General features: G+C 40.3%; 1 protein-coding gene across 3 annotated transcripts in view; it reads right to left on the bottom strand.

The window, feature by feature from the left end:
- Nucleotides 1-24,896, bottom strand: part of NR3C2 (nuclear receptor subfamily 3 group C member 2) — a 208,653-nt gene that overhangs the window by 50,341 nt on the left and 133,416 nt on the right. For all 3 annotated transcript variants that reach the window (XM_017820117.1, XM_017820118.1, XM_017820116.1), the window contains one exon: nt 4,965-5,081. In XM_017820117.1, coding sequence (XP_017675606.1) covers nt 4,965-5,081 — 117 coding nt within the window. The remainder of the gene's footprint in view (nt 1-4,964; nt 5,082-24,896) is intronic.

The raw sequence follows: 24,896 nt of genomic DNA, 5'->3' as shown, positions 1-24,896 counted from the left end.
GGGACATCACAGGGCAGAAGAGGGATCTTCTCTGATCACGCAGCAGAAGAGGGAGGGACGCCTGGTTACTACGTCACATTAGAAGGGCAAGGACCAACCTTTCAACCAAAAGGGGGTGGTGGTCCCCTCAAGTGACACCCTATCAATCATTTCCATTCTCCAGGCTTCAGTACAGAGCGTGGCACACAGCAGGAACGACACCAGGATGCTCTGTGCCACCCTGGCTGCAATGCGATACATCCCAGGGACTGCTGCCTTAGGGGATGCTGCTGGTGGTGGCATAAGACACCATACTGAGCATCAGTGTGGGACTGGGGGTCTCACCACGACACACCCCCCAAGCGTTACCATGGGGACAGACACAACTAAGGAACAGCAGCATGAGGTGGGAGTCAGATGAAAATGTCTCGTGCGGAAGCGAGAGACTCGCCAAATCCGACCACAGCGTATGCTGGAAGAAACTTCCCAATTTGTGAAGTCGTTCTGGTCCATAATTAACTGAAAATTAATTACAGAATCTTGAAAAGAGCAGAAACCAAAAATGGGCCAGCATACCTTCATAGTGCAGTTGCTCACTCTGAATCTCTTCCAATAATTAAGCCTAGCATATGTCACTGGAGTTAAAAAAAAAAGGTAACAAAACAACAAACAAAATATGATTCCCAAAAAAGTTTGAGCCCTACTTGCTGAAGGGGTATGTCTGTCTGCAGTGCACACACATACTTTCTAGAATGAGGAGGATGATTTAACATGATACTCGGCAACTTTAGCTTTGCAGAAATTACAGGTTGCAGATGCTTCTTATAAAATCAAAACAAAAATTGAGAAAATAAGATAATTAGGTAAATTATTTGCTGACTTGATGAATAATTTTCTAAAGATTATTAGAGGATATAAGAGCTTGGAAAACACTCCAATTTTTCAACAAACAAAAGGAGGAGGTAAACAATAAAACTGCCAAATTATTTTGGCTGAGCATTCATGAAAAGGTGTATTTTGTATTACTGTATTGCATATATTTTTTTTACAAGGTGCTTAATCATGGCATGCTGCCACCTATCAAAATAGTCTTTTTTTTAATTTAGAAAAAATTTTAGCATGCTGAGAAGTAGAAGATATGCCATCAAAACAAACCTGTAAGACTTTGACAGAGTACGAAAGCACTCTATTTTACTATTTTAAAAATATTGAGAAAGAGCATTATCAAAAGAGAAAAGGAAAAAAACCCTAAGAAAAAGATCAGCAGATTAATCAGAAATAGTGCAACAACCTGCTGCAGGAAACATGGAAACACTATTTCCGATTTGCAGTTTTCCATTACGGAGATTAGTATCTTCAGTAACAGTAGGAAGACAATCTCAAACCGTCAAATTACAAAATTTCCTTCATAACTCCCCCTATTTCAGTAACTGGGAGGAGCTGGGTGGGTGGCAGCCTGGGGTCTTAAGACTCCCACCTGTACATGGGGAGGGTGGCAAAGAAGAGTCAAGTTCCTTTCCAGCCTAAGGGAGACAAGGCCTTGTTCCCTAAGGCAGCATTTCTTCTTGATCAACTGGAGGCTGGTTTTTTTTTTCCTTTTTTAAAGAAGTGGATAAAACATCATAGTTATATACAAATGGAAAATAAATGTCCATAGCTTCAGCAGCTTGCACAAATTTCAGCCCTGAGCTATGCTGATGACCCTTTTGCATATCATCTTACTCTATTTCTCACAAATCAAAGCACATTGGCACCTCTGATACAGTTTGGGGTTTATGTTTACATGTGCTTCCCTTTGGAGGGTGAGAGCTTAACTCAGATCTACTGCACAGAGAGCACAGCACCGTGCAGTGTAACACAGCTACTGTTACAGTACTGTACTACAAAGAGGACTTAAATTGCGTTTATAAATTCCGTTTTCTCCAGCTCCTTACCGATCACACAGCCTAATAAAATACTTGCCCATTTTGCCTGTAAGTCCAAGCTAGAAACAGGTAAAAGCCCATTTTCACTGGAGTAATGTATATTCTTGGCAAAACTAGGTTGACCACATGAAACTACAATCCACAATGTAACTTCATAATAATATGACCATACTCATTCTATTCAAGCTAATTATGAAAAAATTTAATATCAAACCTTGGAATTTTATATGAACATTACCGTTTTCAAGTACCCATTAATACCTCTTCTTGTCATTTCCACCTCCTTTTCAACTCCACTGACCACCACCACATCAGAAATCCCTTGCAACAGCACACAGAAGGTCCCAAAACTAAGCTTGAGATGCCGTGGATGTCCAGTGCAGAGCTCACCACCAGAGACAGATGGCCTAAGCAGTAGAAGTCCTTAAACTATCAGCATTTCCTGTCAGAGCTGGTCTGGCTCAAAGGCTGGGAGGTCCATCAGCATGATTTGGCAGCCCCTGGGGTTCTCATTCTCTAAACAGTAATGGTGTCTCTGGGCTGCAGGGGCTTTACTTCTCCCTGGCAGCCTCTGCCTCCAACGTGCCCTTTCCATCCTCAACCACACAGACGGCACTGCACTGACACCCAGAACCATTTCCCCACTATCTCATTCAAGGCAGTGATTGGAAAGACCTTCTCATGCCATTTTAGCTCCTTTATGTGGCATAAAGGGGTCAAATCAGGACTGATAATTTCACCTTCAGTTTCTCTGTGTGATGAAAATCACCGAAACAGCTAAACTGTAAAGCTCAACCACATGCCAGCTGTACACTGCAGAGGCAGATCTGGCCTTCCAGATCATAGAATCACAGAATCACTGAGTTTGGGAAAAGACCTCTAAGACCATCAAGTCCAACCATTAACCCAGCACTGTCAAGTCCATCACTCAACCATGTCCCAAAGTGCCACATCTATGCATTTTTTGAACACTTCCAGGGATGGTGATTCCACTGCTTTCCTGGGTAGCCCATGCCAGTGTCTGACCACCCTTTCAGTAAAGACATTGTTCCTGATATCCCATATAGATGTCACCTGGCACAACCTGAGGCCATTTCTTCTCATCCTCTCATTTGTTACTTGAGACAAGAGACTGACACCCACTTTGCTACAATCTCCTTTCAGGTAGCTTTAGAGAGTGATAAGGTCTCCTCTAAACCTCCTTTTCTTGAGGTTAAACATCCCCAACTCCCTCAGCCACTCCTCATCAGACTCGTGCTCCAGACTTTTCACCAGCCCCCTTGCCCTCCTCTGGACACACTCAATGTCCTTCTGGTAGTGAGGGACCCAGAACTGCATTAAAGGCACATCACTATTCACAATTTCCAGCTCCAACACAAGGGAAGATTTTCCAATGCATTCCTCATTTACAGCATTCCAGCCAATATAAGAAAAAAGAAAAAAAAAAAGCAACCCCCTGTAGCAAAGTTTCCCTCCTGCCTTGTTTTTTTGCAGAGGATGCTGCGTGAACACGTCTTTCAAAACACACCAGGACATCACAGCGATGAACTCATGACGCTGCAGACAAAGTGTCACGTGCTGCTGTTTCGGAAGGTTATCAAGTCCAATGGCAGCCCTGTGTTCTGCTGAAGGTTTAAGCACATATAGACCTTGCAGGAGCTCCACTGGCGCTGCACAGGGCACATCCAGGGAGGAGGCCCTGCACCAGCTGCTGGTGGGAGGCAGTAACATTTCCAGCACTCCAGAGAGCTGACCTTCCTGCTCCACACATATTTTCAGCGCTATTTTTTGGGATGAAGGAGCTACTACCATGGAGCTTCTGCTTCCTCAAACAAAGGTGCATTCTGTTTCCCTTCCTAGATTCAATAGTCCAGGTCAAAACCAAGGGAAAGCTGCCACCTCCCCAGCAGGCACAATGGGGCCCTGTTTTCCCTTGGGAAAAAGAAACAAGGGGCCTAGAGGGCAAGGTAGTATCTCAAAACTGGGAAAGCGGTTCAAAGAGATCTTAACAGGGCTACTTTCCCCAAAAAAGTAAGGTGTGGCTTGTTTGACTATTTCTGCCAGGAGACAAGACAGAAAAAGGAAGGAAGGAAGGTAGGTAGAGGTACCAGGCAGCAGGCAGAAACCAGGATTTTGCATATAACCTATGAAAGATAAGCAGCTAAATCTGTCTGTAGAACTAAACTGAGCTGCTAGGAGAACAGATCCAGGAGGATAAAAAGCAAATTGTCAGATAGGAAATGATACAGGAAGAAATTAATATATCCATGTTGTAATTTTCTGTATAGTGAAAACACTAAGGGAAGGGTCACTCTGTGCATCAGAGAAAGGACCTGCAGCAGTATCCAAACCCCTGTTCACAGTCAACATAATAAATGTAAGAGTGGTAGGAAAAAGGGATGTATACTACCATTTGCTCAGATGATGGCTTGAAACATGATGCCCACTGAAGCACAGTCAGAAAGGTGCAGACATTGCAATTGAAGAATTAAAATAACAGAGAAAACTACTAAAGATTTTGTTATCATACTGTTTTCAAAATACTTTTGAAAATTAATAAGAAAAACTTTTGCCTTTTTTTCTTGGTACATGAATGATGGAGTAACATCATCAAAATTATTGCATATCCTAACAGTCACAGAAATAAATCCACAAAAATTCCAAATAAGCAACAAAAAAAGTTGAGAAGTTTCACCATGTGCTTATTTGCTTTCATGATAGTGCAAAATGTTTTTCAGAATTCAAGAGAATGCTCATCACAAAAAAAAAAAGGCATGCAATATTTGAAACCTTAACACTTTTAGCTTATGACATTCCACTAAAATTACTGTCATCATAGAACACCCACTTTTCTTTTTTTTTTTCTGGGCCATAAAATATCTATCTCCAAAACCTGATTTAGAATGGCAATTGAGTTTATCAGCTGTTAAGCACTTTTTCAGGATAACTCCACCTTAAACTTTTGAGATTATGCAGCTGCCAGAACCGTAAAAAGGCTGCACATTTCCACTGTTTTCGCCTAATCAAATTAAGAGACCAAACTATTAATATTCTGCTTACCTCCTAAATTCATTCCAGCTTGCAGACATTTCTGTAATCGACAGGCTGGGCAGTTCTTCCTTCGAATCTTATCAATTATGCAGTCATTCCTTCCCGCACACAGGTAATTGTGCTGTCCTGAATGAACCAAAAGTAAAATGCATTATTAGAGGATATATTTACGTAATTCAAATTTGTTCTTCTCTGCTGTTTTGCAGTCATTTAAAGATTCTTGTTAATGAAGACATTTCAAATTTCATTCTTTAGCCTTTCCAAATGATCTTGGTGAGTTGTCACAGGTCTTTACTAGGAGCATCTCTCCTTTTTAATTCAGGAAAAAGTTTCGGTGTGTCACTCTCAAGAGAGATCCCATTACCTTTTTTTTCTACATAACACTGGATTTTTTCTTTTAGTGAAAAACAAACTATTAGTTTGAGCTTTTTCAAATCTTTTTACATGTGCTGTATCACAAAGCACTCCGACAACTCCAAATTTTGGTACATTCTCATGCTCAAGAAGTTCAGGATATAAAGCAGAAATGCATAGCAGGGGTTAACTTTCCCAGTATATTCCACTCTCTTCAACCAGTTCACCAAGTACTTGATTGCTGATTTAATCAGTTACTTTCTACATAGCAGAAGGTTTCTAAATGGTTTACCAAAACAGGCTTAAATCACAACTGTATTATTTCATTTATGTAAAGCCCCACAGAAGCACTCCTGAAGAAACAGCAGGTATTTAATGCACAACATTTAGCAGAAAGGAAATACATGGCAACCAGGGAAATAAGCTGGCATTTGAGAACTTGGAGACTCAAAAGGCATTTCACTCCATGGGAGGAACATAGGTGGAGCAAACGGATGCAGTGTCTCAGGCAAGGGCACTCCCAGGTGGACTTTTCAAAGCTCAGTGCTTGAATTTGATGCAGAAGAATAAAGGAAGCCAGGAGGGGTTGGTGTAGTGTGACAGCAGAAGTGAGAGGAGAAGATTATTTTAGGCACCTTGATCCAGAGGTGGCACACAAGGATCTGGGGTGGCCAGAACAAATGTGCAGAAACCCCAGAGTTGTGAAAATAATGCTAAAGTTGACGCTAATGACCGAAAGGAGCAGGAGCTGTAGGAGGGGAGGAGAAGCCCAGGCAGAGCTCAGGATCAGAGCTGCACTGTAATGGGCAGGGGCCGATGTGTGCGGGGAGGGGGAGCAAGGATGTAGCTTGATACAGGGACAGAGCTGTTGTAGGACAAGAGGTATAAAATACGTCTGCCAAGATATTTTCCATAATACACATATGCTTCCCCAGGGAAAGACAAAGAGAATATTCATGGGACACAGGAGACCTGGCTTCTGTTTTGGGTTCTTTCAGGAATTTGCCTTAAAATTTCAGATAAGTCGTTTTATATCTCTGCATCTGACTTCCCTTCCCCTTACCCAATGTTATCTATCTAGACAATGAACTGAAGCTTGGGTTGTTTATTGAACCTCTTCACTGAGCACTTCCCACAAAGAAAAGCAATCTTATTTAAGTAAACTAAGTGTTACTGTAGTATCACAAAGGTATCATCATTTAGATGATGCTTTAGATGTTTAAAGAACAAGCAGATGGGGAAATAAGGTTTTATTAAGGGACTTTATCTAACACTGTGACACAGATGAAAAAGAATAAAACTTAGGCAAAATAATTAATGAATAAGTTACATCAGGCTTAAAATCAATAATACAGTGTAGTGACAGCACCAGTATCTATCAGCTGGTTTTTAAGCAGGCCTGCTAAACAAAAAAAACAAAGTTCTCAGCTAATCACAAAATGAAAACCTGCTCATCACACAATGTTTGTTTTATGATGTGATCTATACAAAATCAGATACACACGAAAAGAGTCAACTTCATTCCTATTTGCATTTTTGCTCTGTACTGACTTGAGCACATCTCCCAAAGAACTATCATGCAGACAGCATGAAAATAACATTAAAGGACAAAACAAAAGCATTTTAAATGATGATATACAGCATAAAGGTGGTTTATATGCCCCTAGAAATACTAGCATACTATCTTTTCTTTGGGGGGAGGGGGGGGAATGAGGGAAAAAATGGTTATTTTCTGCCAGGAATGCAGGTACAATTGCTCAGTGCTGGTACAATGTCCTTTGTACATCACAGAGTACTGCAATACCATTTTTAGGTTTCCACAGGCGGGTGCAGGCTATTAATATGACAAGTCAGATCTAACACTGCAAAATGAACCCTATTGCAGAATAACCCTGAAAGCAGTTTGCTCTACAAAACTGTACACCTGTTAAGTCAACATTTTTCACTATTGTTTTAAAAAGCTAATGGGTTTAATAAAAATAAGTTAACATTTATGTACTGCAGAATAATGACTCGGGTTGCATTCTTAAATATTGTGGAAATGCTTATTTGATTCATATACTGTCACTATGCAACTTTATAAGAAATATTCCCACAATAGTAAAATATTCCATAAGTCTCCTTTCAAATGATTTAGGTAGCCTGCAATTATTGCTTTCTGGCCTATCAACTCTAGATCAGACAATTTCAGAAAACGTAACTTAGCAAAGGTTCATCAATTTTTGAATCATGCACCTCTGAGTACTAATGTATGGCTCAAAATCTTGACAGAGTAGGTATCAGATTCTTTTCTTTTGCTTTCTAAAAAGCAAATAACAATTATTCAATTTTTTTTTAACTAAAAAAAAAATTAAATAATCTCAGTCATCTTAAAGCTTACATTAATGGAAGTAACTTGAAAACCCTTAAAAAAACCAGAACGGATCAACACTCCAGCAAACCCTCTATGCAGAGTACAGCTAAAAAAAAAAAACAGACAATTTTTCAGTTAAAAAGTTTGTCATCTATAATGAAAAAAATGGCTTCAGATTTCCACACAATCAAGTATGGTAGGTTTAAAATAAAATCAATTTTGTACAGTAAGTTAAAGCAAAGACACTCATAATGAATCAGTACGTCCCATTTGTGTAGCTTGCACCTCTCCAAGGCCCCTCAACTTCAGAATCAAATCAAAACCCCACATATCTGAAACTGATGCAGCACTCTTAAGACCTCTAGGGCTCTTCAATGAGGTGATGGAGCCATCCTGAAAAGAGGATGATGTTCTTGTGGCGCTAGATCTCCAACTTTTCCAAGAGTTGTATCGATCTGCTTGTGCGGTTTGTGTTTAGCTTAATCCAGTTGTTCTTTTTATCCTGTTCAATCACCCACAAGTGGGCTGGAAAGTGACAGAGCAGGTATCGATTTTCATCTCCCATGTGCTAAATGCCTTAAGATAAAAGTAATTTTTATGTACGCCATCATTAAGTGCACTTACATGAGCTAATTCCTGTTCCATCTAAAATACTGAGTTACAAAAGATGGGAGGAAAATTTTCTGTTCAAAATAAATAATGAATAGGTACTACACAGTTACACACTAAGAAGAAAGGGAGATCTGTCCTGTTAGCAGTAGAGTTACAGGAAAATTGAAGTTTACATCTTCCAAGTTATTGTGCCACTACATACTATGGAATGACACATCCAAATGTACGCACGAAAATACTTTAAAGTTTATAACTCTCTCTATCTGAAGACTCTCTAATTCCCTGCTTTTTATAGGCTTACAAAAGAAAACAAAAAGGAAGTAGTCATAAAATCCAGCCTTCCCTCTTACTGCATTTTCTTGAATAAGCAAAATTCAGCAGCAAAGGAGGGGAGAAAAGCAGCTGTTCTTATTCGGCCGATGAATTAGGCTACAGCAGAAGTTGTGCCTTTCCCCATTTTAAAACTCCACCAGAGTGACTGAGCCACCAGTCCCAAAACTTGACTTGCTAAGATAAACTTATGTACATGTGCAGAGTACTGCTGCACTCTTTAAGGGCAGCCACACTTCTATACAGGTAAGGCTGCAAAAAGAGCAGGATATAGATATTTCTTGTCAGTATAATTTCTGTTACTGTCTATGGCAAAATTAGAAAATTACAGAAATTTCTGAAACATTCCACATGTTTTATCTTCCTCCTAAAAATCCCTTCCCCCCCCACCATGTTTTTGAAGTAAAAGTCAGGAACTGCAAGTCATTAACTAGTATTCTACATTTCTGCTCTCCTGTTAAAATAGCAACTACTATGATCAAACGTTAAATTTCGTAAGGAAAAAAGGTATAGTGCTGGAAGAGGATCCAAAGAATGTTTAACTCAAGCCCACTCATGGAAGCATGATAAGACTAGCTTCACAATTCAGGTAGGGTTTTTCTTTTCTTTATATTTGTATTAAAATCTGAGGAAAGGTATTCTGCAACTTTCCTACAAGCCCTACGTGATTAGGCTAGTGATTAGCCATACTTGAAACTGGTTGGTTTTAACTTTAAGTTTCACCCAAATGGGAATACTTTTTGCAACTGAAAGAGATGTTCACACTTCCCCTAAGACATACACAGTAATAGATCACCACCTTCTCAGAACAATCTCCTGCCTATCAAAAGATTTATGTTCCCCATTTCTTTGCTGGACTAAACAAATCCAGTTCTCTCAATCTTTCCTCATAGGTCATGTTTTCTAAATCTGTCGTCATCCCTCTTATTCTGCTCCAGCTTCTTTCATAAAACAGAGAGCATTTTTCTTGCCGAGTTTCACCATCACTAAGGCCAATAAAATGGTTATTTCCTGCATCTTGCACACAACAGCCTTGCTAATGCAATCCTGGACCAGAGCTGGCCTTTGGCAATGGCATTACGCTGTTGACTCATGCTCACTTGTGTGCCACTAACAACCAGCGCCTCTCCTGCGGCACCGCTGCCTTCCACGCGTTCTTTCCTGATTTTACCTGGGCAGGCAACTCTCTTTTTGCCCCTCTGATAGAGCTACACACTCACTGCAAAAGCCACTGAGAAAGGGAAGGAAAAAGTCCAAAATCCACTCCGCGTACAAGGTCTGAAACGGGAGTGTGCTTTTGGGTCCCAAGACAAAGACATGATTGAGGAAGCCTCTCAAAAGGGCAGGAAAGTGAGAAAACAGGAGTGGCAGCTGAGGACCAAATGAAGCAGAAGTAGTTTGAAAAAAAAACTCAGCTTTTAAAATAGTGTCTCACTGAAGCGCATCAAAACGCATGTAAAATTTTCCTTCTTCCTCCACAATGAGAATTAATCCTTTGACTCAGAAAACTGCAGGCAAAATTGTCTTCTCCTTGCAGGCTGCCAGAAAGCCAAGCCTTCTTCCAGGGTTTGAGGAGGGAGGAGCTGGAAGCCACCTCCAGGCCCTGCTTTGCAGACCTGCAGTTAAGAGCTAGAATCCCTTTCAAAAGCAGCTTCCGGGCTGGAATAAGTGCTTAGTTTCTCCATATTTCCCAACTGGGAAGATTATCTCCACAATAATGTATATGTGTAATATTTCTTATTTCTTAACACTGTCCCTTCCCTTTACCCACCAGCTTGTCAGACTGCACGAGCCTGCGCATCCCTTCCAACCTGAACTACAGACCTTCCCTGCTAAAGGAAAGACAAAGCAAACATGCTGCAGAAAATCACCAGGATTTTCTGACGGAAGCCTCACCTCAAGAATATCTGGTCAGCAAACAGAACTTAACATCAGGTTTTTCTGCTTTCTTATATAGCCCAGATGAAGGGCTTTTCCTCCTACAGCAAGAAATCACATAATCTGCACATCCTAAACTCTCGTTTGTGCTCACTGTGATGTGATATGTTCCTTTCAACCAGCTCCGAAACCCTCGCAGATTTTGTGGAACGGATGTTGCCTCTGTATCCATGTAAGTTCTTTCAATAAATAAAAATAAACTATTTCTACCCTTTAATGGCCACTATACAAACAAAATTACTGCTAAGACTTGCCACAATTATTTTCCATATAGAGAAAAGGATTTCCTATTTGACAGGAGTTGTATCACACTATCAAGAAACAAACTGCATATACCTGAGGTTTTTATTTCCCCATCTGCAGCAGGCAGGTACTCTCAGATAGATCAGCACGATAAGCACGATGATGAATCTCTTTTCAAATTTCAGTTTTCACAAAGCCTCTATTTCTTGCAATTAAAAAAAAAAGAAAATGCCTGCTAGTCAATGGAAATCAGAGCTGCATTTTCATTTCAAAGGCCCATTTGTTACACAGTTAAGGGAGCGTTTTCTGGGTTTTTTTCTGTTTTCTTTTTTTTTTTTTTTTTTAAGCAGTTGACAACTGCCCAGCAACAGCAGCCTATGTTTGCAGTCACTATTTTAGGCTACATCACATGTCAATTACATAACCTTGTTTTACTGCTCTTGAACTGGTTCGAACAACCTGGGAAACAGATTAGGGCAGTCCCTCCCAGCCCGCCATCCATCCACGTGCAACGGCGGGACCTGTCCCCCACCAACGCTCCAAAGGCTGCACCCACAGCAAGGCCCTCTCTCCATAACTAGTTACTTATTGCTAGACCCACCTGAGACATTGGATAATTAACTTCCTCAGCTCTGTTTAAACCAGTCCAGTCTGACCATGGTAAACTAATAAACTTGATTCCTCATGCTGAGATTGATGTGTAAATTCAGAATAGGCTTATAAATGCCACAGTCATGGTACAGAACTTAGATATGAACATTGACCCTTCATTTTATACAGCAGATGCTCAGGGTTTGTATTTAAGATACTGAATCTCAGGGTTTCCCAAAATTCAGTCTGACTTCAGGGTCTATCTCCCTTATTACTCCACAGCCTCTATCATTCCCAGACAACATGCTTTTTGGCTGCAGACAAAGGCTGATCTGACAATCACTCATGCTGACAATACTGGTCTATTATTAACATTATCACACTATGCTTATAGCATAGGTATAAACTAAATCCTTCCCTGAAACAAGAATTTAGAGCTTTACCTCCTTTGTAATAAATTAGAGGCTTAATTAAAATTTGTTTTTACTTTGGCAAAATATTCATCACATCTGGGATATTTCCTGCTTGCTTCTCATTCTAAATTACCTTCTGCTACTTCTAGATCCCAAGATATCTTTCAGTTTCTTTACCCTTTTATCTTACTGGATTATTTTTTAGCTACCATTTTAATGATATTTTCGTAAGTCTCCTTACTTTCTACTCCCCCCTCCTTTTCCTTTCCTTCAATAAAATTTATTTTCCAACCATTTTCTTTACCTACTTTCATCCTCAAGTCTTTTACCCCTCTCCTGTTCCATAAACTCCTTCTTCAGTCTTCACATTTACCTTCTAAATGTATTATTTCCTCCATTCAGCCAGTAACTGGTAATTTCATATTGTACATTTACAGTTTAGTAAAAGGTATGGCTACATCAGATTTAATATACCCAAGCAAAGTATACTAAAATTACTGATGACAGGGATAAAAACAGAGTGTTAACAGCACCATTTCCTGCAGGGTCTAGAAACCCCAGTTTGGGCCTATTTAAAAGCACAGGCACATCCGTTGGTGCTCACAGATGAACTATCAGAGCTTCCTCTGACAGTGACCACAGATATAAAGCTGATTCCCCTTTTTTCTGGAAGTGAAGCAAGGAGGGCTGTGTTCCCTGATGCTTAATATGCATAACACTTTCCAAATTACCATACTGTTATGCCCTTCCTATGTACATCAAAGAGCACAAACTCCAGTTTTCTGCCAGTTTTGAAATGGAGACTGTCTCCTGCTCCTTCACGTTCTCCTGAAACTTGCTTTCACACTGGGCTGAGACCAGGTTAACAAAAACAATTGGAACGGTCTGGTGATCCTGGCAAAGGAGACGAGAAGTCATCAAAATGGTTCTCACTCACTATTTTAAGCAGACTGAAAGGGCACCGATGAGAGGGATCAAGGAGGGAGAGGAAATTTGGCAAGGTAGCATGGGATGTAGCCCAAAAGAGGCTACTATTTTCTGCAGGAGAAACCATCCAGCAGGGATGAAACCTGCTAACGACAGCGAGACAAGTGATTGTGAAAGTATTTGTATACACATCACATTTGAGGTCCATGCGCACATTTTCTTATGCCATGCTTAAAATACAATGCAGAATTTTGAAAACCCTCCAAGCCTGTGCCTGGTGCTCCAGCCATCCTCTTATCCAGACAGACTGAGCCACCACCACATGATACGCCCCAAACTGGTCCTGAAACCATCCCCAGGGCTCCCACTGTCATCTCCACAGAAGGTAGAACTCATGCCAACCAGCCATATCAACAATCGGTCACAGAGGACAACCAGGGCCTCCTGAAATCCGGAAAAGCTAAGTAAGCTTCCAGTTCAGCTTGTTGGAAGCCTGAACACAACCACGTGATGGACTATGAGATAATTCCCTTTTCATGTGGTCAGAGAAATGCTGAATGATGCTAGACAGCAGAGAAAAGGAATAGGAAAGGTATCTGATCTTTGCAAAGCATTTCCGATTCAGTGAGATCACACAGCACTGGAAATCTGTTTAGAAGGAAAACCAAGGAAAAAGATCTACAAATACCAAAATAATCCCGTTATTGAAAGAAATCATTTTGTTTCTGTTTTGAAACTAGTTTTCAGTTCAATTGCTTTTGATTTTAGATTATAATGGATACAGTGATACCGAGAGTGAGAATTAGAGCTTTAGAGGATGTTGTTTTGACAAAAATCACACATCAAATGCTTTACAGCATTTTCTCTCACAGCAAGTTTCCAAATTTCCACTTTAGTTTAAATTTTAACTGAATATTTTTGAAGTCTTTAGATGTTGTTATCTGCAGAGTAGTGCATGTGACAGAGATCATGTTGCATGCATGATGTATACTTTTTCTTTCCCATGCTAAAAATCTGATAAGGCATTCCTGACATGCTACAAATTTCAATGCACTTTAGTGGAAAATTTCAACGTACAGGAGATGGTCTAAAAAGTCTGGAAAGACTTTTTAAATAAGCATCATGCAAAAATCTTAAATTGCAACTGAAATGCCCTTCCGTTTTTGCTGATAAAAAGTGGCCAACCAATCTGCTACATTCACATACGCGATGTAGTAACCTGCTCTACAAATAGCTCGCTGTTACAACTGGATTTCAGGAAGTACACAGTGTAAAATCAGATTTGTGTGAAATACCAAGTTCATTCAAGGAAATGCTTGAGAGGGTGTGGGGGGCGTATTCTGGAATATGGAGTGCTAATTCGTAATGTAAGGATTTCTGAATGACTCTATGGCTCCCTGAGCCATGATCCTTCAGTGAATACTATACTGAAAATATTCCCCTCTATAAAATTATTCGTATTTGTAAGCACACATGAGGCTGAAGCCTGTTACCCTCTATTCATTCCTTCAAACTGCTTAGTTTGCCCCACCATCCTGCTGATACTTTCACGTATCAAAATGTCTTTGCAGCAATAATACAGAACAGGCAAACTAAGAGAGAACTTCTCGTAGGACAGACACAAAAATAAGATGCATGACATTATTCTGTGTTTTTTCAACTCCATTTTATAATTTGCAATTCAAGGCTGACTCCACTAAGATGCATGCTATTTATATAAGATATTACTAGAAAAATAGGCAGTTTGTTTCACAAAGTAAAACTTTCCACAACTCTCGATCTCCATGAAAAAATGTTCTGTTAATTTTTTTTTTTACACTAGCTACCCTTTGGTTTTTGCAAACATTCTGAAGCTCAACTCTGCTATGTTCTTGCATTTAGCATGCTCAGCAGATCATAAATTTTATTCTGTGTGAATGACACATTATCTTCAAAGCATATTTTTCTCTTGCATTTTTCATGTACAGTTTACTACAGCTCAGTCTGGAAATATGCTAAATTTATAATAATGAATATTATTATGTATAATAGCAGCAATTTAAAATATTGCCAGCACATACGTTGACAAATATTTTCTTCTAGAACCCTGGTCAGTAATAATTTTCTTTTAAAGGTTGCAAGCAATACTATCACAACAGAGCCTTTTAGAAGAATCTCTTGAGATCCCAAACACAGAAATGTTGACCAAAGTAATATCAGATGCTCACCAAAGTGAACATAAAAGTTCTCTGCATTTGTTTGCTGACTTTTTGAGAAGGGGTCTGTTTTACCCTTTGCAATAGGTACTTGTCCGCCTATTTATTTTCTTCTTTTTCTCTCTCCATTTGTTTGTTTTTATCAGGAACCTCAGCTCTCTGTTATCCAGATGAATCTGAAGAAATACTCAGAAGGAAGAGGATTAGGGGATAGTAGAAAGAAGATCTGACAATTATAATGAAATTTCACAGTATGTTTACTGTTAAAATACTACAACAACCTAAAACAAAAGGTGCAAATTAAGTAGCAGAAAGGGTATTACACCAATTACGATTGCTATTTCCATCTTTAATTGGATGAGCAGGATTTTCCAAGTACCACTCCCCAAAGCAGATGCAGAATTTCAGGGCTGGGGAGCCACAGGCCCTTGTCCACAAAACCCCTGAACGGGACCTGGAAACATCTCCTTCACCCTTGCCTTACTCATCTGACCTCCAGAGGCTGAGCAAAGTATCACAGAGCAGCAAAAACACTGATGAATCAAAGGTTTGTCTAATTACCCCAAATTTTATTGGAGATGATCTCACAAGTGATGCCCCCAGGACCCCCTTCAGCCAGGGATGCTGGATCTGACACCTCGGCCGTGGCACCAGCACCTGAGTGACCTCAAAGCAAGAGCAAAGCTTGCCTTTCAGTGGCAGCTGCCACACCGGGTGCCGGACCCATGCCTGCCTTACTGCACCTTTTCAACAGGAACTGCAATTTGCTTTGCCACAGAAATATATCAAGCACTGACCTTTCATAGTGGAATCATTCTAGGTCCTGAGCAACTGAAGCCATAGATTATTTGATCTGCATCTGACATTTCTGACACATATAAAGTTGCCACAGGAAGTTAAAAACAAATAGATTAGTCACTTCTTTTAAAGCACACAAAACTTTTCAGACCCATAATTCATATGCCAGAGTGACACCTTGAAGGGATCAGACTTTCTTTTCATTAGAAGGGAACGGATATTCAGGTAAAATTGAATATGTGAAATTTCAGCCCAAATGACGTCAGCCACTGAAAACAAAACTGAAAAAAGGGGGCATAGGACCACAGGAATAAAGGCGTCTTGGGGCATAAATACAATACCACCAAGACATAAATCCAATTTTTTTATTTTGCTTTCAAAGATCATTCTGCTGAATTGATGCAATTGCTGTTTCAAAATTTGTTGTGCTCGGTGAAAACTAAACAATTAATATTTAATTTATATCCAGAATTCACCCCTGGATTAGGGTAGCTGCCCCTCCACGTTATGTATCCTTACCCCTTGCATTCAATACATTTAAGAAAAACAAAACAGAAAACTCCTCAGTCTATTCACAATTAATTTCCTAATGGGCAGGTCTGAACACAGATTTCTTAGAGTTCTAGCTCAATTTTCATAATTAAAATCTTTGTAGTGCTGAGCAGATTGGACTCATTTTAGTTTCCTGCAAGTAGCTATTTAATACAAACTCACGTGAACAGAAATGTCATTGCTTACAAGAAGTGTATCAACAGCACAAAAATACTTTGGATTAATCTTCAGAAAATACAGCAATTTTCTCATTAAAGGGACAGGAGCCAGCCATTGCCAGAGCTTAGTTTCTTCAGCAACAGCTGCTGGATCTAAGGCTTGCAAGAGAGGTCAGTGAAGGAGAGGGATAATGAGGGTGGTGGTCACTTGGTGTAAAGCCATAGTACGAGCTTAACCACAGTTTCTCGTGGTTGCCAATGTATTTTTGTATTCTATAAATTGTGGGTTTCACTACTGGCATCAAAAGCCATTGTTTTATCTTGGGAAAATGATAGTGACTAAAGGCAAAATCCACTTGTCTGAAACACGTTTTGTGAGAAAAAAAATTATAAAATTTGCACGGAGAAAAAGGAAATTTTAAAAAGGTCGCTAACATAAAAAAACCAATCTACTTTCTACTTATGCCAGATTTCCTTGTGATGTATTGCATCCCAATTTATAATTATGAGAGGATAATCCAGTTCTATGCTTTTCCTTATACATTCCAAATTTGCTAGGCTCTGTTTTGCCATCTTCAGAAGTAACTTTGAAACTGCCAGGCAACAGCATTAAAAACCTCCCTGAAAAGGTACACTGAAAACACACGAAGAAAAGATCAAAATGAAAATTAAAAGCAGATGCACTTTATGTACTAAAAGGTTTTTCCACTTTGATAAGTGAATTATAATGAAGTGTGGCACCATGTTTCATACAATTTATTAATCCAGTCCCACTTATTTACACTCTGAAACAGCATAATGATTTCAATGTTGGAGCACAGCCAAAACTCACATGCAGAAATAATTAAGAAGTTATGTGGAAAGATTGGTCTTTGCTGGTTTTCAGGGGGTTTCCAAAGAGACACACTGACTTTCAGTTAACCAGAAGACCAAAGTTAAAGTAGCTGTAACACGAGACAAAGCGCAGAAGATGATCATAGCAAAGCTTCTCCTCTGAAAGAAGCAAAGCATCATCCCCATGGACTTTCTAGGGCTGCCTGAAGGTCCACACTTTCTCCTGCACTAGTGTTTTTGGTAAGGCAAAGTTGAAATTAGTCCAAGAGTACAAAGCCATTTATACCTGTACAGTCAAGCAGAAGACACTGCAGGATAGGAGTGACAGTGCTTTACCTCTGTTTTTCCCAAGGTTAGATGTCTACACCAAGTAAAAGGGGAAATCAGGCCGTCAGTGTACAAAACCCACCATTTCTTTTCAGAAAAATATAGTGCTGGTTGGCAGTTCCCTCCTGGGCACAGCATACTCTTGCTGCCTCTAGGAGCATCCTTACCCCTTGTAGTTCCAAGGTAATGGTCCCTGAAGATGTTGATCCACCCAGCAGGTCACGAATACTTACTTTAAAGGGTGAAGTACACAAATACGGAAACACCGTTGGGAGATGCACCCATGCAGAAAATGTATTTTATTTATTCAGTGATGCACAATGCCCAGTTCATTTTAACCACTACATTTCTCATCCACTAACCTCTCTTTACTCCTATTCCTCACCTGAAAAAGCTGTTTATACAGTGAGTAAGAAATCTAGAATCCACTTCATTGCTATCATCTGGCAAGATTTACGGGATGAAAAGACCCTACACCAATTCTGTCATTAGGAATCTCTACAGCAAATTCCTACTAAGTGACAGCCAGATTCAAACAGTTTATCACACCGTGAAGTTATCCTGTGAAGTATCAGAGGGACTACTGCTTATTTTGATCTTTTCATTGGAAGTAGGAAGAAAGGAGGAGGAGTTGCCAGCATAAGTATGGAGAGAAAAATAATACAAAAGGGTGTAGTGAAACTGGAAGCAAAGACAGGAAACAAGTAATAAAATTGCAGTTGGAGAAAATGCTACGGCATGTACCAAGAGAGAAATCCAAAATAAAGAGTTAACAACAAGGCACAGTAACAATGCAAAATTTGGAAAGCCTCACCATCAAAAGACACCTAGGAATGAGAGGATAATCTGCATGTAAGAAGCAATGCGGCAGAGGAGAATTAAGTGCCAATAATACCCCTGGCTCTTTCTGTAGAAGCATTACACAGTGGAGCAGCCTGGTATGGCAGTGCTCTCTTTATGCATTTCTTTTGCAGCCACACCTGGAATATTGTATGCAGTTCAGGCACTTCATTACTGGAAGATATAAACAAACTGGAGGAAGTCCAGAGAAGTGGAACGGAAATGATTAAAAGCCAGAGGGACTGATTTACCAAGAAAATTTAAAGTAGCCCTTTGCCCGCCTGTAACTTCTCTGATAATTAGAGACGGGAAATGATAACAGCCTAGTTCAAGTCTCCAGTCACGTGCTTTAAGCCCTTTTGCCTTGGGCACCTAAGCATGTGCCTAGTTTTAAGAATGCAGAGTACACGAAGATTTTGACCTGATGATGAAAATAAGATTAAGGAAGGAAAAAAAATTTAGGCTACATATCAGTGAAATCCTCACAGGAATTAATTATGACTAAATGAGCTACCATGAAAGATGGGAGACTGCATTGCTTGAAATTTCACATTTTACTGTTGAGAGTGAAAAGAGTTATTCACATCTAAAGTTTATCTTCCGTGAAACAACAGGACTGTTCAATATGAACAGCGTTACCCATGTACACAAGACTTTGCCACAAACATATAGCACCAAGTTAATCTGCCCAGGTAAAGAGACATGATTAGGCAAACATTTTTACCCCAGACTGTGTAAGCCAGATGGAATGGCTCTGAAAAATAACAAATTATATCCCAGCAGGAAAGTAACTGGATTCACCTAGCTCTTCACACACTGACATTGCTGGGAAGTGATTTTTAGGAAGGCAGCATTTTATATAACTGTTGAGCTGTCAGCAAGGCTCTACTGAAAGACACTTTAAAAGTCATGTAGTGATTGCCAGAGCCTGATCCAGGGAATGGGCGATTACCGTTCACACACGTTTTGTATGTCACCTGGGAAAAACTCCTCAAAACAACCAACCACAAAAAAACCCCCAAAAAAACCAAACCGAAAAAAAAAAAAAAAAGCAAAGCCCAGCTGCAGGCAGTCTGCAAACAACCCTGCTGGGATGTAGCCTGCTATATAATCCCCAAACTACATTCCAGACCAACGCCACGTTTGGGCCCATAGGATTCCCGAGCCTCTCAACCGATAGACAAGGCCTCCCAGAAACATTACCTTAAAGGTCACCCTGTGCCCCCACTCCTCATCCCAAGCCCCCTAGTTTGGTCTTAAAATCACTTCTTGATGCTCCAAATAAGCAAAGTTCATAGTTCCACTCTGGAGAAATACCCAGGACAGATTCTTAGATCATAAATGGGGAGGAAAAAAAAATCAGCTATGGAAGGCAAAAGAGAGGTCTGCAGTGTTTTCTGGAAAGTCAGCATTTGTTAGTAAAATTATGTTGGATATGCATACCTGAATAGCATGCTAGCCTGGGCTTTTGTTTATGCAGCAATGCAAGCTTTGCAACATTTTTATAATTCAACATTTTTCTGCAACCTACATTTAGACTTATGAGAATGAGATAAGAACTGGCACAAAGTCAACAGGTCTCAGCTTCAGTGCATCAGTGCCTTGATTTTATATTATGATTTTTTTTTTTGTATGGACTTAATGCAATACAGTTTTAAAGGTTTGGCAGAAGGTAAAATGACTATGTGGTTGATCATTGCTTTCACTACTTACAAAGTGGTACCTATAAGCCTGAGAGTCCTACTCCAGGAACTTTTTTTCCCCATTCTTTGTATAGTATATGTCAAAATGAGTCTGCAAATTGGTTTAAATCTGTCAAAAACCAAATTATCATCAGTGAATATGGTAGGTCTACATATAGTTAAGGTTGCCTGACACTTCTCATTTTAAGATCTCATTTTCTATTGCTTATAACTTTACCACACATTAGCAGTTGGGGCTGAAATTTTCCATGCTGTATGTCTGCCTCAGGCTGAATTTTATTTTGCGAGTATAAGAATGTATCAGCTAGAAGCCCCAAGCTCGGTGCAAAGTAAGTTTGTGAATAAGGGTAGGGAGGAACATGTTGGTTTTCTCCCGTGTTACATATTTCACAGACATATTTGAGAAGCTCAAGAGCCTTCACACTTTGAGACAGACCCTTTGAAGCATCACTGCTCTGATACCACAGATGTGCCTTTTGCCATCTCATACATTATCACTTAAAATTATAACGGATCACAGTATAAAATACTGAAAAGTTGCAGTTTGTACGTGATATGATTTGCAAAGGTTTTGGTGGAGGTTGGCTGCCAACCTCCAAAGTTCCCTTCTGCAAAGAGCATGGACCAGGGCAGGGGGTCTGAGCTGAGCTAGTGCTCCAGCCACCTCTTCCATGTGCCAAGCAATGCTTTGGCACAGGGACTTCACGCAGAAAATCCTCATCACACTCTCAAGACGCAGCAAGGGAAAATCTTGGAGGAAAGAGGAATAAGGCACAGGTTGCAAAAGCAAAGGGAAGCAAAGAGTAAGGCAAAAAATAAAGTGTCTACTAAATGTATTGAGCCTGATCTGTCACACCCACAACTTGATTCTTCTGAGTGTTTAGGATTTTTAAAAGAGATTGATTTCCAAGGAGGCTGACTACTCCCAGCTTGGGGTACTGGTCTCCATGCGAGGCAACTGGAGCCAGATGCCCGTGCACACAACTGCTGCTCTGCCCACAAGCTTTCATGGTCCTTGGGACTTCATTTGCTGAGCCTGTCTGAGGGGGAAAGCCCAAAACAGCCTGATGCCATGCTCTGCTGCTCTCTGTAAGCATAGGGAAAACAGCTAATGGCAGCCATAGAAACTTAAGGATGCAAGATAGACCTCAAGAATCACTGTTTGGCCCCCAGGTGACTTCTAACAGAAGTAACCCCCAGGGTACTTCTACATGGCCTCACAGTGGTCTATCACATGCTGCTGTAGTAGGCAAGTGCTACACCAAGAGATGGATGTTCCCCATATATCCCATTTCGCCTCTCCCACTTTGACCCACGTGCTCCTGAGAAGAGCAGAAGACATTACAGCAGTTCCACAGTACTTGATATGCTGTGCTTGTACAGGGGACTGCAAAATTTCCCTCATAATCTGAAGTTCAGCTTCAGAAGTTAAAAAAAATAACCTCAGAAAATGTGACAACCACTGACTTTTAATTTACGTTCTCTACTTTACTAAAACTTCGCAGGAAGAGGAAATGGGATTTTAAGATCCTAACCACTGAGCAGAGCAGCTCTGTAGGAGCAGGCTCTGTGCTCCCACTCCTGCTGTGCAGTCCCAGCCTGCCCCCACACCTCTGGCTGGGAGGCAGAGCCAAGCACATCCTATAGCTGAGGGGGGGCAGAGGAATGTGGGCTCTCTCCCAGGGTACACTCCCCGCCCAGCCCTTTCAACTAGGGGGTAACTTCTGCCCACCTCGCCATGGGTGCCCACTAGCCAGTAAGGCCCTCCACCACAGCAGCAAGAGTGATATCCCATTTATGGGAAGCCTGCACAAACCAAAACCAGTAGTAAAACTAAACATGAGAAAAAGAAAATTAGAAGTATCCTTTAACGTGAATTTGTGAACCAGCATCATCAGAACCTGCAAGTAAGGGTTATTATGGCAGCTTCCGTATCTGCAAGCAAAAATTAAACTACAGCACTTAGGAGAGACATGGATTACTGAACCATCATAAAAATGTTTGGTCTGGGGAGTTCCAGTGCCGCATCCACACGTTACACCGTGGCTGTTCTAAAACTCCTAGAACAGACTTTGCCAAACCAAGCAATGTTTTCCTGCACATATGATTGCTTTGACTTTAATTAGGTAACTGGCTCAGTGGTTTTGATTGTTTCAATTGGGTAAACACGTGACAGGGATTGATGTATAATTAAGATGAGCTTTAAAGATAAGTGTTCACGTTTAAGTGGTGGAGCAGACACATTTGTCGCTGCCCGAGGACGAAAGAGTAGAAGCACAAGTCGAAAGAGCTCCTCTCTTTGTTCAGTCGGTGATTGCTGACCTCTGTTTTTCATTATTCCTAGGAAGTGGTCAGTTAACCCTCATCATTAAGCAATAAACCATGACAGAGAGCGCTGATTAATGTGCTGCTCACCAATAGGGTCAGGCACGGGGAGAAACCCACGGCGGGCTTCTGGCAGTTTTAAATGGCCATTAGTTACAGTTGTGCAAAATGAAATTAACCCAGCTAATCGAGCACTGAGAAGCCACGGTTCTGCTGAGGGTCAAGGGTTCCCGGGAAACAAAAGGTACAGTATGTTTACATGCCACGGAAAAAAACCAAAAAACTCCAAACCCTGACAGGCTGATTAATGAAAATGAATACATACAATAAATTTGACCAAACAGTGAATAAACATAATACCTGCACTGTACATATTTACTGAGAAAAAGTCCAGGAGGAAAGAAAAGCAATAGGATGACTTCAGCAACCTTCTAAAACATGCTCCAGGACAGCTACTGCACTGCTGCAGATGACTCTGTTTAGACCTCTGTTTCGGAAATCCTTTCTGACTGCCCTCCTACGCAGACAGGTTTGCTATTTTACCCCTTTACAGCCTCAGCTACATGGCTCCTAAGTCCCTCATGCCTTGTTTATCACACATATTCCTCACGTTCCCAAATGCATTTGCTGTTTGTAAACCCTTCTCCTATCAGACCCAGAAAGCTGAGGAAGCACACAGAGCAAATGGAAAAAGCACAGCAGAGACACACAAGCTAAACATGCACACGAGCACATGCCAGCTCAGTCTCTGACAAAGACGTGATGGGCTTGAGCACCAGGGTTTTTTTCTGAACAAGGATCTTCCTCTCACTTTAAATTTAATCTTCCTTTATTAATCTTGGCAAGACCCACTGTAAGGCATGACCTCCATGTCTGGAAGGGGAGAAATGTTTTTTGCTGTGGCCTGCTCTGTGCCCCTTCCTGGGTGCCAGAGGCCCTTCTCCCCTCTTTTTCTAAACCTTTGTTTCTGATCTGATTTCAGCTGAAATCTTAAATTTGTCCCATATCTGGATGGAAATAGTTTAATTTTAAGGATTTCTCTCACTTCTTCAGTTGACAACCTTCATTTTAAGTGAAGCCTCCAAGAAATCCACATGCATACTGATTTTGGATTATGGATTGCATAATCCACATAACGTGCATGCATATGGATTTTGGATTAGCCCCACCTGCATTATCTGGCAATAATTTAGATCTATCTTTGGCTGTGGAATCTAAGTGCACACCTTTGATTGCAGAAGCAAACACAGCATTTCCCACCTTATTCCCACCTTATTCCGCTGTGGAAAAAAAAGGGTGTTCTTGTATAGTGAGCTTGTTATTGAAGGCTTCAAGGACACAAAGAATAGTGACAGTAACAAGGCCTTTCTCCTGTTCATAGTGGAATGGTAACAGAACATACAGCGAGTGTGAGAATGGCAATAGGAAGGGATGAAATGAATGTCAGAAAGATGATACTGTCCTTCAGTTCTCTATTTCTGGAACATTTTCTAACTCAATGAAAAAAGGGATGCTCAAGTAAGCAAATTTACCTAAATACTGTCCAAAAACCTTCTGCTGCTCAACTCTGTTCTATCTCATCACAGAACTCTTTTAGCATGAACTAATACATATGTTTTGCTTGTGCTTTTATGTCCTTCACTTTTTCATAAGCTTTCCACGAAGGATCTTTTATTATTAAACAGTCAGTGAAAGAACTCATCCTTGTCATATTTCCTCTTCCTACTTTGAAATGAATAATTAATAAGGAATAATTGCTAGGTATTCTGTTTCAACTTCTTACATGGAAGTGGATTCCTTCAGAAAATAGAAGCAAAACAAGAAAAAGATACAGCTTGGTGCATCCACTGTATCCAAGTGCTTGCACTATTATCCAGCACCCTAATTTATTTAATAAAGCTGTATTCAATGTTGCTGTATTAAAATATACTGTACTTGACAGACTGCCTGCTGCCCTACATTCAGCACAGAGTACCTGCATGATGACATTGCAGAAGTACAGAATATGAAATATCACTTGTAGTTCTCAGGACTCTTTAAACCATTTGAAAAATCTAATATTCAGCTGGTTGCACCTTCATAACAACCACCCTCCCCAAACAGAAATGAATGTACAACCTGATAGCTTCATTCAGGAATACGGTGCTATCACTGTAGGAATACTGTCTTCCTGTTATTACTAAAAAGACTGAAAGTAAGAGACATAATTTTTAAGTAGGTTAGTGTCTTTTCATTCCCTTTTTTTAATTTTTATGAATAGTTTAGTATGCTAGTGCACACAACCTAAGAAGTACTTATTATTATTTTTTCCCAATAGTCCATCATTATCATTCTGTTGTATCAGAGAAAATTAGCACCTATCACTTACATAATTTCAAGCAGTATTGTTAAGAGTGGAATTTGCATGCATGATATGGTGTATAGGCTAACACAAGTCCATTTGCTACG

Source organism: Lepidothrix coronata, unplaced genomic scaffold (assembly GCF_001604755.1).
Source record: "Lepidothrix coronata isolate B3197 unplaced genomic scaffold, Lepidothrix_coronata-1.0 Scaffold79, whole genome shotgun sequence".
NCBI lineage: Eukaryota > Metazoa > Chordata > Aves > Passeriformes > Pipridae > Lepidothrix > Lepidothrix coronata.
Note: the sequence above shows the minus strand (reverse complement) of the source record. Positions and strands in the feature narration are given on the sequence as shown.